A 13,022-nucleotide genomic window follows, 5' to 3' on the forward strand; every position below is an offset into this window, starting at 1 on the left:
TTGAGACAAGTAGTGATGTGGATCAGCCTTTTCCTCAGTCAAGGGATCATGTCGTCGTAGACATCCCGGAGTGTGACATATCACGTGAAGAGGAAAGGAACCGAAATGTCTCACCCAATCGTAAGGACAATGACACAACTCTGCCTAACCAGCATCATGACATTGTCTCTCAAGCACTTGAAGAGGATTTGAATGTCATTCCTGAGAGCAGATTAAGTGAGCCCAGGTGTTCTCACAGGGAGAGACACCAGCCACATAAGTTTACCTATGATGAGCTGGGAAAACCCCTGATTCTTGCCATTTGCTCTTTAATTGAAAGCCTGCAAGATATCCTTTCCCCAGTATCCAGCAACCATTATCAAGTTCCTTCCAGAGTTTAGTTGCATGAAGGGACTCATGCAGTTAAGAGGGGGAGGGTGTAACCCAGGTAGTAAATCTTCCAGGCTATTACCTCCATTATTTTGGAAAATTAAGCTGCATTCCATGTGTTTTGTTGTTAAATTTTGTTTTTTAAAGAAATAACCTATTCCCAATTTGGTCACAAGGTGGCAGCAGAGGCGCAGTCAATACACTCTTTTAGGTGCGAAGAAAACCGCTACGAGTCATCATCTTACTCGCACATGAGATCTTTGTTCTTCTTCTTGCCTGCTACGCAGTTCGTGTGGATGTTGGAGAAACAACATAGCTGTACCTTGATAGAACTGAGTCAGAAAGTTGGTAACTGAAATAGAAAGTAAACATTGATAAGCATTGAGACGATTGAGAAGCTGTGGACATCGTGTAGAACTCCGTTGAACTCCGTTGAACTATTGATTGATATTCCGGCTGGTTTTTTTGTGGAGCCCTTCAGAGGACCGTCATCTGTCCATATCTCCATCCTGGTTGCTTTCCATCTTCTGCCAGGGGATCATCATTCACATTGCCATTCCATCCTGCAATACTCTTCTTGGACTGCCTTATCTGACATCCATTGGGGTGGTAGGACTTCCTGAGTGGACTCAATTTTTTATTACTTTTTTATATTTTTTTTCCTGAGATCTCAGAGGTTTTTTTGGTACAATTTCATTCAAGAAAACCACTTGTGGCTCACCAGAACTCAAAGAAAAAGATATTGAAGGTTTAAGGTTCTTTGTGAATTTAACTATATTACTGTGTTATCATACTAAATTGTTTATTACTATTACTAGAAGTGTGGAACTTTCGTGCATTAGCAGTATTTTTTTTTCATTCCATCATATTTCTAGTGATATCTGCATTGTGGAATATTGACTCCATAAGTTTTTGGTTTCAATATATATTTTCTTCAACCTAAATCGCCAGTCGGTTGTCATGTGAGTTATTTGGGGTGGATATTACAGGTCTATCCTTACAGTATACCAGGAAAGATAATAACCAATCTCCTCATCGAATCTAAAATAGATAATGACCCCTGCCTCTTGGTTTTATAAACACACTAGCTTAAAGACTTAGGTGCAAGGGGGGGTTACACGCAGACACATGAGTCCAGTGAATCTTTACTTTTCTATGATTTAACTTTTGGTCTCCATCAAACCTGATGGAAATATCTGTCTCTTTAGCTACGCCACTGTGTTGACTGGCTAGCAGTTATCTTTGTGTGTGGTTTAGTGTGCATGCAACAGACAACTGCAAACATAGCGGAAGTGATAGACATGCTGATGGAATCAATCCAGCGGTCTACTTGACAGCTTGTGTTTTACTTGAAATATATATACAAAACATTACTTTTTCTATGCGTAGCTACAGGGGTTGGGTTATGCATTGGGACACGGGCTCTGCAAGAACTGAGTGACCTGCACTCAACATGGCACCTGAATCCTGTGTAGACCCAATATCAGTCAAGTATTCACTCCCAATTCAGCTCTTTTTTGATGCCCATCAGCTCTTGGGGAAAATATCTGTTTATTTAGATGCTAAATCCCCCACAATGTTCACCAGCCAGTCACTAACTTTTACTCCTGTTCAGTGCTGAGCGTACTGGTGGTTTCTAAAGGAATTCAGATTAAAACAGCTACCTGTTATTTAAACCATTTAAAGCAACAAAATGTAACTTTTCGTGGAAAGACCCAAAGAGTCAGCATTCGACAACTTGGGGATGAGACTCAGCGATCAGCAGTCTTCCTCCTGGATTTAAATGTTGTTACTTTAACGACAATGTAAACATGTTGATGTACCAGTTTGAAATAAAATAAATCATCAAGAGCGCAGGACAGGTCTCACTCTTCAGTCAACCTTTTCCTCTGCTCACTGAAACACACTCTGCAGAGCTCTAATTGCCACAATTGAGTACAGAGACATCTTGAAACAATCCGTCTCTCATTAACATGCATGACGCCGTTAAATCACTCAGACCGAACATTGAGCCAATTCTGTTCTGTGGGGGAATCTTACTTCATTTCTCACCAGACAAAGAAGCCGTGGACTGAATTAAAAATGAGAATTTGAGCAGCAATATTCGAAAAGAGTAGTGGACAAGGTGGCTTTGAGTTTTGAAACAGTTTATTGTTCTCAGTTCAAGAGAGAGTCGATATTTGCAGTGTGCAGTGTCAGTTTTTATCATTTTTTTAGTTTCTGTGCATCGTAGAAAGACATTGTTAATATCATTGCAGTCCAATATAAGAAGAGACGTCTGAGTTGTTGAAAAATAAAGTTTTGTCAAGCTTCTTCGTTAGAACACAAAAACACTACAAAGATGAATTCACAGCTTAACTTTCTGTCGATGCCCGAGAGTTAAAAAGAGGCAGCTCACGTCAATATTTGTTGTTCAAATATAATATTCAAAATGATGGAAAATCCACGAACACGTTTTACAGTTTTACAGCTGGGTTTTTTTTTTCATGAAACTGAAACAGATCACAGACACAAAAACATTCACATATCATTAAAATTAGGTTCAATGAGTTCCGATTAAAATCAAAACAGTGGAAAGAGCATTTTTTGTCCACGTTGCTATTACAGCATATTGTCATTACAGGCAATTTTTGGGGAACTGAACAACAGATTAAAACAACCGAGCATACAAAGTATTATATGTATGAGTTCAACTGGTACAAAGAGCTCACACACGCAGAAACACACATACTGATCCAGCACAACTAATGGCATCAAAGCTTTCAGCTGGATGTGTTTTAACAGCGTATTACTGGGAAACAGCAGGTGTTCCAAAGGGACAGAGTACAAACACTCACAAAGTCAATCTGCTGCATGTCGAAAAGGCAAGTGAAGGCAAAAATTATGATAACGATAAATAGGAAAAACCAGAGAGTGAAAATGAGTTCACAGAACATGATGACTAACAGTATTAAGTATGTCACACTTTCACAGTCTGGATCCCTTATATAGAGATACATAGAAATAGGGATTATGTTTAAAAGTCATATTGATGACAATTTTTATGTAGCCAAATCTTATTTTTCTAGAAAAGTTTGTAGGAAGGTGCAGAATAAAACTATTTTCCTTAAAAGCCATATTAAAATTGTGAATGAATCATTCAATATGTCTATCGGCGTCCATCATTTTTGTTCTGATTGTCAGCCAATAGTATAACAGCGTCGATGTCACATGGTCTCCGTGTTTCACCAGCATGAACAGACCTGTTTGTGGGAAAAAATTTGAAAATTGCTAAATTTCTAAAGTATGCACCCCCATAATGTTAGCTAGCTCGTACTAGCAAAATTAGCATTGGCAAGAGTAACATAACCATTAGCTAGCATTAGCGATGTTAATGGTAGCTAGTGTTAATGACATTAGCATTAGCGACATCACCATTAATGACAGTAGCAACATTAGCGACGTTGGCGTTATCTAGTGTTAGTGGCGTTTTCATTAGCTAGCTAGGGTTCGCAATGTTAGCTACAACAAACTTGAGGGGGCAGATGACTTGAACAACAGCGTGTTGTGACATGAATACAATGCTAGTGGGAGGTCAAATGCCCATGTAGTGGCTGATTGTTATCATTAACACCCTTAATTTAACAATGTAAAGTGGAATTTTAGAAATCAACAGATCTCAGTCGCTTGCTAATTCATTAATATACAATAATTTGCAAAAAAAATATTAATGACAGCATTAATACTTAAGATATCATACAGCATCACATTATCAAGACAACTGCATGATGAATGAGTTGGTTGTGTGTGCTTTACTATGATTTGCATTGATAATATGGCTACAAATCCAATAAATCTGGGTTTAATTAAACTGAACTACAGTCTTTGGCAGATGTGAGGCATTCCCATTGTTTGGTGTTCAGGCACTTCTGTACTATTCAGTGCCAGATATATTCGAGCTCAAGGAAAAATCAGTTGCAGTCGTAAGGATGACTTGTCAGAAATGACAAGGCACGTAAGCAGCAGTTTTGCAGTTATTTTTGTAAAACGAAAAGCTAGCCATGGAGCTGATACAGTGGATTGTGTGCTGTAGTTTCCCCCTCGAACACACCAACCTCTTCAGTTGCAATAGCTCAAGTGTCTTTGGGCTAGACAGAACAGACAGGCTGAGTGTCTGAAGAGGGACCAGCGTCAGCTGCTCTGGCAGCGAAGACCGGCTCCAGAGGATGAGCAGCAGCAAACTGTGAAATGGTCCGAAGAGGTTGGTGTATTTACCAGGGAGACTACGTATTGCAGCTCATAAATTATGACATAAGAACCACAAAAAACAGACATAACTAGAGCTACTATCTGAGTTAACATGAAGAACATAAGCAATCATTGACGGAGTAGGGTAGGTCCTGCAAGAGGAGCAGCGGAATCCAGAAACAGATACTGAACTTTTTACAGAGTTAGTTATAGAACTAGTAGATTGTTTCTGCATAATGCAACCACATTCTGTGACAAAGATAACATCACAATGACCATTTGAGCTTTGAGACAAAGGACAAGCCTTTCTATTCAGCTACCAGTTATTACTCATGAGCATATGCTGTATCAGTGCGGGCTGCTAAGCTAGCTACACAAACTAAATAGAAACTCTTATACTTACAAGCTCATTCATTTACAAAAAAAAGGAATTTTGACCCTGGCTGATTTCTTCAATGAAACAGTAAGGACCCCAGACTTTTTGGTTAATAGCGGTCCACAGTTTAACCACACTGCCTTTAAATCCTAGATCTGACTTGTCCCAGTATTTACAGTGATAGACAGAGTTCATATAGAGACGGGCAGGGAGTGTTTGGCAGGTTTAGTGTCCACGAGTGAGGGGGCGTTCTTTGAGGTGGACCCCCAGCAGGTGTACACTGGCCTGCTGTGGACAGGGTTGCTGCTGGTGTGCGTCGCCTTGCCTTTGCGCTTGCCTTGAGGCCTGTCCTGAGACAAACTGAAGTTCTTCTTTTGGACGCAGCCTCTCTCCTGGAGCTGAATGTGGATGGGATGGGGCAGGACTTGGTGGCCTGTGCTGATGTGGACACCCACTCGATTTCCCCCCAGCTTGGGCCAGACAGAGAGGAGCAGGCAGCGGACCTCCCTCTGAAAAGTCTTGTTGAAGTAGAAGTAGATGAAGGGGTTGTAGACGTGGGAGCTTTTGGCGAAGAGGGCCGGGAACACAAAGCCCTCAGGAGCCATGTAGTGGTTCTCCTTGTGGAAAATGAAGAGGAAGGACACGACAGCGTACGGGGCCCAGGCAATCACAAAACCAAGGCTGATGCAGAAAAACATCTGGAAGAGGAAGTAACAGAAGCACATAAAGCAGCAACTCAATGACTAATTTCTTATGATGTACATTTGTAACAGAGCACGTTTCCTTGGAGACTGTCCTCTTTAGAAAAACGAATGTGGTAATGCAGTCTGAAAATATACATTTTCCTGGCAGTAATCCATTATCGTGACGTGAGTAATGACTCTCATCTCAGAGTAATGACAGCATCTGTCAAATCAGTCAAACATTAAAATGACTCGCTGATTTTCACAGCAGGAAATGTGTTAATGGTCTTGATCAGAATCTTTAGCTCTACAACGTGTCTGACCTAGTCACCAATCAATCTTTAAATCATCCTCAGTTGTGGTTTCTTTTGACTACAACTGGAGCTGCAACAATTAATTGATGAGACGACTGAAAGAAATGTCATCACCAACTGTTCTGATTAGTCATTTTTCAAGCACCAATGTAAAAATCTTGCTAGTTCTAGCTTCAAATATGGTTTGTTAGCTAGCGATAGAATATATTCAAGGTTTGTAAGTCTTGTTGTAAACACCTTATAATAAGCATCATTGATAAATGAGAAATATAGTTGATTAAAATGTAGTTATTCATTACTTCACGTTAACGTTAAGAACGTTCTAATCAACAATCACTTAAAAAATTGTGTATGAAGTATTTAATTATTTTTAAATAATGAAATATACTGACTATCTATTTAATGATTATTAACGTAAAGGGTTGTACAGGCAAACAAGACACTAAATTGTGGTGTGACCTTGTGGACCTCTTTCTGATGAACATGATGCTTGTGATCCATGTGAGCCTCGTTTAGAATCATTGTACAAAGGCAAAGGACCTTCTTCCTCGAAAAACTCAGACAAAAGACCACAGTCTGCAGACGTGATCCTCGACAAGCCACTCAACACAATTAATAGATGGGTGGATGGAAAATCTGTCTCAGTGCATGACTGAAATGAACAAAAGACAAATGCAGAAGTGTCTGTACAGGTGATGAATATATCAGTGAACCAGAAGAAAAGAGAAAAAACGTTGGAACAGCCTTGCAAGTCGGTTGCTGTTTCACTCAGTTAGTGCAGTTTCTCCTGATTTCTCCCGCCTCTGCCTCTTCGCCCCTGCCATTTGCAACTTTTTATCAGACATATGCTCGATTAGAAGAAGCTATATAGCGAGAGTGGTATGACAATGATAAGAAAAAAAAAAGTTTTATCATAACAACAGATGCATATCCGCAGTCTGGAGGCCTCTAGTCCCCCTTTTTGAATGACACATACAGAGTACCACCTACAAACTAGCTGGCTGTCTGCTGTGGTCTTCGTGAGGCCTTCAAGTGAGGTTTATTGCGAACCATGTCTGTTAATCAAACGATCTGGACTTTGGCATCCTTGGGTCCCTGATGTGAAACTACGATTAAACTCAGGTTCATTGCGGTGGTAACTGATCCCTCGCTGTCAGGTTCCCCTCATCAGTTTCTCTCTGACTTATTTCCTCCTGCTGAGTCTGAAGGAGCTGACAGACACAATTATCTATTGACCCCCTTCCCCCTTAGGAGAAAGGATTTTTTTCTTTTTTAATTGAAGGAGCCACGGGGAGGCTGACTGGATCATACTGAGGACACTCCATGGTAGCAACTTGTCGATTGCAAAGTAGTTAGCCCTGAATCATACCCTGCTTTATCGTCTGACCATCGATAAAGTCTGACCATCATGCGCTGTTGAAGAAGACTTGAATCTACAGACTGAGATTTTAAAACTCTGTACTGAGGCAATAAATGAAACAGGAGGTTTTCTCATAGGCTTCAGTCAATCTGACTTGCTTTTGCCACCACTCGAGTCGCCCCCTGCTGGTCATCAGAAAAAAGAGGCAGTTTTAGGGCCAAACAACTTATTGTTTTTAAACTAAGCTCGCCCACCATGGAGAGACGCTTCTCGGCGTATCGCAGGTTGTTGCGGATGCCTCTTGCGGACAGCGAATCGGAGAAGCGGGACACCTTGTAGATGATCCGACACTGAGACACCACGATGAAGAGGACGGGAACCAGCGTGAAGCAGGCGAAGGAGCAGATGACGTAGAAGGCATCCTTGGCTGAGGTGTGATAACCCCTCCAGGCGATGGTGCACGACAATCCATACGGCTCGGGGACGTACTCGCCCCAGCCGAACAGCGGGAAGCTGGACCACACGGCAGCCACGAGCCAGACGGTACACGCTATGCGGATGTTGGCACCTTCCAGCCACACAGCTGTAAAGAAGAACAAACCCTGTTGGTGATCGCAATGTGTTTGTGTGCAAAGTAAGTTTAAAGTGAGTTTCTCTCCCTTGTGACTAAAGTAAGTAGAATAATTGACTACACACACATCCTTGAAAGAATGAAAGAATGAATCCTTCAGCCCACTGTCAACATCTCTATAAGCACCATCCAAGTCCTTGAGATGTCTGATCGACAGCAGCCGCCCTCACCGTAAACCAGGCTGTAGCACGTCTTCAGGTAGCGGATGATGCTGATGGCCGTGATGGTAAACATGCCGCACAGGCCGAAGATGTAGCAGCCGAGGCCGTAGTAAATGCATGTGATGTTTTCTCCCAGCCACGCGTGGTGGAAGGAGGAGAGGATGGAGAGCGGGTAGAAGCAGATGCAGCAGAAGAAGTCGACCACGGCCAGGTTGACGCACAGCAGCTCAGAGCCCACCATCTTTTTTCTCCTGCGGTAACAGATCACCAGAACCAGCCCATTGCCCAGAAGGGAGAGCAGAACTAGACGAAGGGACGGGAGACAAAAGGAAAACAGATTTTTGTTTCAGAGCAAATTCCTGTGATGAGCCCAGAGAGAAAAGTGAGTTCCCCTCTGCTCATTACTAAGATTTAGCGTCTCTCAGATCACAGTTTTGGTTTTACAGCCTGCAGTGTGTTTTGGTTCTGTTTTGTTGCTCTTATTGATCCGCTGTTTTATGTTTTCATTGTCACAGGATAATCCTGCTGTACACTGCAGACAGAAACAGTTAGCTGGTGAACCTACGGGAGCTTTTTAGCTGCTAACGAGCCACAGGAGTCCTCGGGAGTCGGTCGAGGCCAAAAACAGAGTCCACAGTCACTTTCCCTCATTCAATTTGTTTTGGTTTTTTTTCTATATGAGTTACCAGAGACAGTTACTACTTCTGTTGTCATATTCAGCTGAAAGGTTTAATGATGTGTACTTAAACACAGGTGGTCTGACCTATGTGAGGTTTCTGCTGTGCTTATTTTATGCGCTGTGTTGCTCTGCTAGCAGCGCTGACGTTTACCCAACAGTGACATCTGCTAATTTTGGGTAAAGTCAATCAGTCTGTTTCTTGAGAAAGCAGCCCAACAGGTTATTAGGTCTCCATAGTTGTTGATATATGAGGTATGAATGCATCAAACTTGCATTTTAGGGTGTTTTGCACTTGAACTCGGGGTCATTTGGTGGACACCAAGGGGGAATAAATCACGCACGGCTCCATTTTGGTTCTGGTTCGGTTCCTGTTCACACTCACTTGTGGCAAACGAACCGACAGGAGTGAACATGAAGTTAAAGAGGCTGACAGGTAACTCATTCATTCAGCTCATCAGGACGATAAAAGAGGTATCTTGTGCAGTCATGATTCAGGGCTTATTACTGCGGGGTCTCTGTCACACACTTTTTAATGGACTCATTAACTGACAACACTGAGAGAGATACAAGCAGAACAGCTTTACCAGCTTTTGAGCCGGTAATCAGGGAAAATACCCGGTTGCATAAATATATACATGGCTCAACTACAAGATCAATAGTTCACATTCAAAAGATGGATTCATTAGTAATTTAGTTTTTGAAATTGTGCTGAAATCACATCACCAAGAATCCAGCAGTTGGTTCATTTGTTTGCACGTTACAAACAAAAACCCTGAAAGTCTGGTGAGACCTTTTCTTACGCTTTCCCCGTCTGGTTGTTTGGTCTACACCAGGGTTTGTTTGACAGCTCTCACACCAGCCCAAACAAACCGCGCCAAGTGAAAAAATGCACCACAAAATGAAACTGTATGTGCGCTACGTGACACAGGGTTTTTTTTCTAGCTGGAGGTTGCTGTAAACAAACATTGTGATCTGTTTAGCGTTGGACAACATTCATCAGGTGACCAGAGAGAACGTATGAAAATGTTGCTCCATATCTGGGTGCCTAAACTGGAGTTTGTTTGCTCGCCATAACAACTTAACAGGTGATTCGATGTCAGTATTGACAGCTTGCTTCTACTGCCACCGAGTGGCCATAAAATTAGGTTTACGCTCCAGGAAGAGATGTACTCCGTAATGGGTTTACGCATATGAACATTTCCAGGAAAGGAGAATCTCTATCTCTCATTGATAGAATTCAGCAATAAGCCAACTGGGTTATTGCTAGTGATCAGAAATCAATAAGGATTACAGCGACCAATGCTGAAAGTGACAGCGGAGCCAACCGGTACTCAGACGCTTTCATGAAGGCAAACAAATGAGGATTATTAGCTACAAGGCATTAATTTTACATGCAGGTTAAATTTGATTAAAGGAATCTTAATACACTTAATGACCGCCTTAACGTTCTGAGTTCAGAAAGGATCAAATCTGGCTTCCAGATCAACGCTGAAAAACTTTGTCCCATGACTTTTTGTTCCAGCTGGAGACGTACATAGTAGTTTGACTCAAAATAAACTACAGTTCCTATGCTTAGGGGAATATAGAAACCTGTCAACCCGTGCAGCCACGGCTGCTCACTGATGTGTTCTTAATAGTTTCTGGACATCAGTGGAGACCTGTGGCACTGATCAATAAGATCTATCCGGCTAGTCATTGTGAGCTTCATCTTTTCATGTTGATTTGTTTACTGTACCTAGACCAACACATGAGAGTTACAATAAATCAGAGCCCAACCAATAAAGGATTTTTGGGGTTATAAGGGAGTAAAAATGCACATTTGTATGCAAACATACCCAATTTTTTGCAATAATCCTTTAAATATGGTTTTCAAACACTTGCAGCAAAGCTTTGTATCATAATACATTTCATTTATGTTATCTATAATTACCCCAAGCATCTTTTTCTGCATTATAATTTTTGAAAATAAAATTTTCATATTGGCACATATCGGACAAGATACAAACCGATACATATACATCTGAATATACTGGCTAAACAATACATCAGTCAGGCTCTGAACTCAGGAAAAGAATGATGCTAATTAATGTGTGTCTCAATCCAACACTGTAAATAGTATGTCATGATAATGCAAAGTAAAGAGCTCTCATCAGAGCTCATGAATGAATGAAACCGTAATGTAGCATTAAGTGTCCACAGGTCTGGCTTCATTTATTCTACCTCATCATTTATTCACTATGGCTGTTTCCCTTTTTCACTTTGTCACACTTTACTTCCATATAAATCCACTTTAACCTAAAATCAGGTGCACCACATGAAATCTTTCTGTTTAAGTCTCCGCAAACGAGTTTTATTCCCTTTATTTCCAGTTCGGATTGCTTCATTAATAAAGGTGCACTTAATGTTGTGTTTTTTAATCAGGAGAGTAAGAGCTTCATAAACTGAATAAACAAACTTCCTCCATCACTTTTTACTGGCAAAATAGGTTTAAAAAGAGTGTGCTTAGATGTTCAGTAACAAATGAGATTAAATGCATTTTGATGCACCTTTCTGCTTTATTTTCCGGCTCATAATCATCAACCCTGACCTCGTACGATTCCTTCATTACATTGCCGCAAATTGCATATGTTGAGGACTGTTCAAAAGATCTGTTTGGACAAGTTGTATTTGAAAAATGACTGTGTGTTACAGAAGCGCTATGAAGTTTTCAGGGGGAAACTTCAGGGAGAGAAAAAAAAGAGAAAATTGACCGCTTATTGACGGTTTATTTTATGCCCAAACAGACTAAATATACAAACTCCCTTCAGTTTCATGACTGAATAAACAAACTGAACCTAAAGGAAAACACAGTTTCATACTTTCATACTTTCCTCTCAGAACAGCTTGTTTATTCAAGTATGGAAACGTCATATTAATGAGTTTGTATTATTACCTCATTAACATTGTAAATATAGTTTGAATTTCTTCTCCAAAACTACATAGTGCCCCTTTAAGTTTGTAATCTGGGAACTGATTTTACAAATAAACTCTATTTGTTTTCACAACTGAATAAACAAACTGACATTAAAAAACAACACAGTTTTATATGGTTTTACTTTGTTTACACGTGGCGGACCCTTCCACCTTCCCAGCTTCAGGCAGTGTTGTGAGGACCTTATTTTCCTCTGAGAACAGCTTGTTTACTCAGTTATGGAAAAAAATTATATTAGTTAATATTAAACTTCCGAGTTTGAAAACTACACAGTGCCCCTTTAAAGTGTGTTTTGCCACGTGGGAGGTTGTTGATGTTGAGCTTGAGCTGTAAAGAATACCACACTTTCTTTCTAATATCTCTCAGCTGATCAAAGACAGTCTTCAAAATGTTTTCAGGCAGAGATGTTCACATACCGACAGAGAGGATGGTCAGCCCCACGCATATGTCAGCAGCTGGGCTCAGTTTGGAGGTGAACACAGAGATGGTCCGGTTGTGATCAGAGGAGTTCAGAGGCATTGGTTGGAGCTGTTCCTTTTCCTGCTGCTGCTGCTGCTGCTGCTGCTAAAATCCTTGGCTGGTCTCACACGGACAGCTGTGAGCGGCGAGCCTCACTTTTATGCTGGGGGATGTGTCACCATAGTAACATAAAGCACGAGCCGCGGTAACATGCGCCGTTAAAAAGCGTGGAGGGGGAGTGTGATCTGATGCAGCAGAGGGAAGCGAGGGCTCCAGAGGGAAAGGTGCTACTCTCACGGCATGTATGGAGTCCCCGGGGGGCCAAAAGTCATTGTGTTATAATGAGCCAGGAAGTAACACTGGAGTTGAACCGGTCCAATTGTCTTTTTAAAATTCATCTCTTCACCCAATTTATTTTTATTCTGAGTTTTACCATGTGCAGTTCTCAATTTGTGCAATGACTCCTCTATATTGTGACACTCTTACTGCTGATTATTAACAATTATCACCTATTTCAGTTGTACTTCATATTAGTCGTAGTGGAGTATGAAGCACATGGTTTTACTTTTTTTCGCAATCAGTATTTGATCAAATATATATATATATGTATTTTGTTATTTTAGAAAGATATGCATAAAATGACACATTCAAGCATATTTAAGATTCAGTACTTTATTGCCAACGTAGGTGACTGGAGCTGGAGATCACACAGATAAGAAAGCGTACATCGAATACATTACATTTAAGGAGCGTGAACAGATTAAGGAATTACAACCAGGAAGGTAATAATAC

At 41.0% G+C, this 13,022-nt stretch overlaps 1 protein-coding gene across 1 annotated transcript; it reads right to left on the bottom strand.

Moving 5' to 3' along the window:
* Positions 1–2,499: 2,499 nt before the first annotated feature.
* Positions 2,500–12,492, bottom strand: opn8c (opsin 8, group member c). The gene is made up of 4 exons (XM_030404692.1): positions 12,188–12,492; positions 8,131–8,424; positions 7,584–7,912; positions 2,500–5,670 (listed from the first exon to the last, which is right to left on the bottom strand). The coding sequence occupies exons 1-4, from the start codon at positions 12,288–12,290 to the stop codon at positions 5,164–5,166; spliced, it is 1,233 nt and encodes a 410-aa protein (XP_030260552.1). The 5' UTR covers positions 12,291–12,492; the 3' UTR covers positions 2,500–5,163.
* Between the last annotated feature and the right edge of the window lie 530 nt (positions 12,493–13,022).

This window comes from Sparus aurata, chromosome 22 (genome assembly GCF_900880675.1).
Source record: "Sparus aurata chromosome 22, fSpaAur1.1, whole genome shotgun sequence".
Lineage (NCBI taxonomy): Eukaryota > Metazoa > Chordata > Actinopteri > Spariformes > Sparidae > Sparus > Sparus aurata.

Coding starts and splice junctions, on each gene's coding strand:
- opn8c (XM_030404692.1), bottom strand. CDS start 12,290: ATGCCTCTGAACTCCTCTGATCACAACCGGACCATCTCTGTGTTCACC. Junction 7,913..8,130: donor GTGCTACAGCCTGGTTTACG/GTGAGGGCGGCT, acceptor TCTTCTTTACAG/CTGTGTGGCTGGAAGGTGCC. Junction 5,671..7,583: donor CCGAGAAGCGTCTCTCCATG/GTGGGCGAGCTT, acceptor TTCCTCTTCCAG/ATGTTTTTCTGCATCAGCCT.